Consider the following 3,484-nt stretch of genomic DNA (forward strand, 5'->3'; position numbering starts at 1 on the left):
CATAAAAGGCAGGTGCAGCCGACAAACCCACACTCTGCATTTGGACTGTAGGATAGTAGAGAAGGGTCTCTACAATTGAAGTAGGAGAGGGATAAGACAGCGCACCTTTCACTTGAGCTTCAACATGGGAGAGGGAAATGAAGACCGCGATCTCCACTGCTCCTGCATCCGACGCTCCACTGACCAGCCCCCTTTCCAACAGATCCCCTTTACAGGAAAGGGCTCAGATGAGAAGAAACGTTCAAAGGAAAAGGCAAGACCGCCTCTTCCCATTCCGGTGAGAAGCACATATGAAGGCAAGGTAAGGCCTTGGGCTGCTCCTACGGAGGCTGGAAGGAGGGTTGGAGTCAGGGATACTGAGCTACGTGTCTTTGGTAGGGTTTTATTTTGAGATTGGGGATGGGAAATGGCTTAGCGCCCTCAGGGGACTTTGAGAAACGTGCTCACTCATGACGCTGGCAAAAGAGCTTCCCTTGAAAGACTGATCCGCAAAAATGCATCAGATAGACTATGGGACCCTGTCCAGGGAGAGGTGAGTCACCTGAGCTTTTTTTGCAGTAGGGTTAGAGCCAAATCCAAAAATCCAAAAGAGGAGGAGAAGTCCCAGGAGACCAAGCCCAAAGCCAGAAACAGCACTGCTAGATTAGGTAAGATTTGGCTCTTTGAAGGTGAGAAGGGACAGGGCAGCAACACAGGCTCCCCTGGCAAGCAAACCGGGAGCTCCTGGGCAGCCAGGGCCATACAGATCCTGGACACTGGAGAACAGAAGAGAGCTGGGGCTTGGTGGCCACCTGAGCTCCTGTGAGTCCAGGATGGACTAGGAATTTCAGGGTGTTCAGTTGGAGGCACTTTCTCAAACTCTCATTGTATTCACAGAACCAGAGTCCACCTCATACTGGGGAAACTTCAGGAAAAGAAAAATCAGTTCCAAGGACAGCTGCCAAGACAGAGCAGGTAGAATCTTGGTGTTTTTTCTTGGCAATGGTGGTGTTTTTGTTGTTTGTTTGTTTGTTTGTTTTTTGTGGCCCCAAAGGGCAAATAATCAGGAAACTTTTATACATGTCTTGAGCAGGAAGGGAGTTTCTTAGTGACAAGTAAATTTTTGAGATCTTAGCTCTGAGAATATCTGGGGACTCACAAGGGATTCAGCCTCACTTCATTCCAGTGCTGAGGTGGTCAGGAAGGAGTGGGAGAGTCAAGTGGGGTTCACCTGGGTGCACATGAGGTTCTGGAAATGAGGGTCTGTGGGGACTGCTCTGGCGAGTCTCACATGCTTTCTCTGCGGGGAACTGTCCAGAAGAGGAACGCAGCTTGACATTAAAAAAAAAATCAAAGTCCTCTACTGCTGTGCACTACAGTGAAATCCAGGAGACCTGTGATGCCCACCATAGGGGACATTCGAGGGCTTGCACTGGGCACAGCCAGTGGCACAGGTCTGGAGCCCTACGAGTCCAATGACTGGCACTTGGAAAAAGCTTGGTGACCTCTGTTGGAGCTATGTTGGAGGCTATTTATCAAGACCTAGCCCAGGTGTGGGCACAGCAGGTCCATTTTCCACTGACCTGAGAGCAGCTCACGCTGCTGACTTGGATCTGGGGGCCTCTGTGTGCCCAGATGCAGATCTTCTATGCCATTGCCACCCAGGGAGCTTAAGTCTTACCTGCTGAGGGTTGGCTTGTCTCAGCCACACTGTCTGGTCCTGGGGATAGAGGCCTGAATAGAGAAGCTCACCCCTTTTCTGGGCATGATGTAACTGAGTGTGTCAGTGGATCAGATGAGGCTTGAGCTGGGAGGACCCTGACCCTATTCAGCAGGGGATGCAGCTCTGGGAATGAGAACAAGGACCTGCTACTGCTCAGATTTTTCTAGATGACCAGCAGCAACAATATTAGATGCACTGTGTTAATAAATGACAGAACATGAAGAAATCATAGGAAATAAATTTAAACAGTATAGTGAGAATGGTAAGCTCTGCGTTTTGTAAAAGGCCGATGCTATAGACAGATTTTATATTTCATGTTAGACATGGAGGTCTGATGACAGTCATGCATTTCCATGTAATCAGGAAAATATTAGAATGTGATCATATGAGTTTGCATATTTTAGATTGTAGAAAAGAAAAGTAAATATAAAATAATTTTTTTTTGAGACCATGTTGCTATGTTATCCAGGCTGGAATGCAGTGACACAATCTTAGCTCACTGCAACCTCCGCTTCCTGGGTTCAAATGATTCTCATGCCTCAGCCTCCCAAGTAGCTGGGACTACAGGCATATACCACCATGCCTGGCTATTTTTTCTTTTTTGTATTATTAGTAGAGACAGTGTTTTGTCACGTTGGCCAGGTTGGTCTCGATCTCAAGTGATACGCCAGCTTTGACCTCCTAAAGTGCTGGGATTACAGGCATGAACCGCCTTACCAAGAAATTGCTCCTCTTTTATTTCAGAATAGGTTGTAGGCTCTCACTCTTCTAGCCTGAACCCACGAAGTACTAATATCCAAAAAACATTAATAGCACTCGCTGTGGAAAAATATTACACATTTTAAAGTTTGATATAATTATAGTAAAATTACCATGCAAGGTGTTTACTTTTAATATTTTTACAAAAAAATTAAGTAACGATATATTAAATGGTAAATGATTGTACGCATTTATTCACCTGCCTCATGTTTTCTTCATTATAAACATCCTAAATTTAAATCCTATTGTATCTTACACATTTCAATTGATTGTATTGTATTGCAGGATATGGAGATTTCATAATATACTACAATAAAGTGTATTTGGTTATATTTAACATATATTCTACTTGTATTTTATATTGAGGTCATACAATCTTTCATTATTTGTTTTAATTACTTTGGTTGTTTTATAATTTTCATTATATGTAATAATAAAATGTACATTGGTGTTGTTTGGAATTTTGAATTTCAAGATAATTTTGTCTTACTTTCATATGGAATTAGTGTTTACTATAGATGTGAAAAAGAATGACTTATCTTTATTTCTGTGTCATCCTAACCCTGACCTCCCCACAGCCCATAGCTCTTGTCGTAGTCAGGAAATAGTGTTCTGTCACTCCAGTAATGGGGCCAATTCAATGATACTACACAGATATAAATTGCAGATTTAGAGCTTTTGTTCAAGACCAGTGCAACAGAAAAAAATCACGAGCATGTGAGTCCACAATTTTCGGGTTGTCAGTGCTTATAAAAATTATGCTTAAACTATGCTGTAGAATAAGTCTGAAACAGCCTTATGTCTATTAAACAAATGCACATACCTAAATAACGTGTCTAAATAGGAATGCACATATCTTAACGAAATGCACTTTGTTGCAAAGTACATTTGCAACAAATAGCAATAACACAGAGATACAATAGAATCATATAAGGTTGAAAAAATAGAGATGAGAAGAAAAACAGAGAGCGAGAAAGGGAAAGATGGAGAGAGGAAAAGACAGCGGCAGGGACGTTGGAAAGG

At 42.8% G+C, this 3,484-nt stretch overlaps 1 protein-coding gene across 1 annotated transcript; it reads left to right on the plus strand.

Moving 5' to 3' along the window:
* Window positions 1–26: 26 nt before the first annotated feature.
* On the plus strand, window positions 27–1,785 carry LOC105737954 (protein FRG2). Its single transcript, XM_012497866.2, is given in 5 exon segments — window positions 27–236; window positions 239–301; window positions 570–647; window positions 877–948; window positions 1,280–1,785. Coding segments are annotated over 5 exon segments (831 nt in total). The 5' UTR covers window positions 27–124.
* The last annotated feature ends 1,699 nt before the right edge of the window (window positions 1,786–3,484 follow it).

The sequence above is a fragment of the Nomascus leucogenys genome, unplaced genomic scaffold (assembly GCF_006542625.1).
Source record: "Nomascus leucogenys isolate Asia unplaced genomic scaffold, Asia_NLE_v1 001567F_31708_qpd_obj, whole genome shotgun sequence".
Taxonomy (NCBI): domain Eukaryota; kingdom Metazoa; phylum Chordata; class Mammalia; order Primates; family Hylobatidae; genus Nomascus; species Nomascus leucogenys.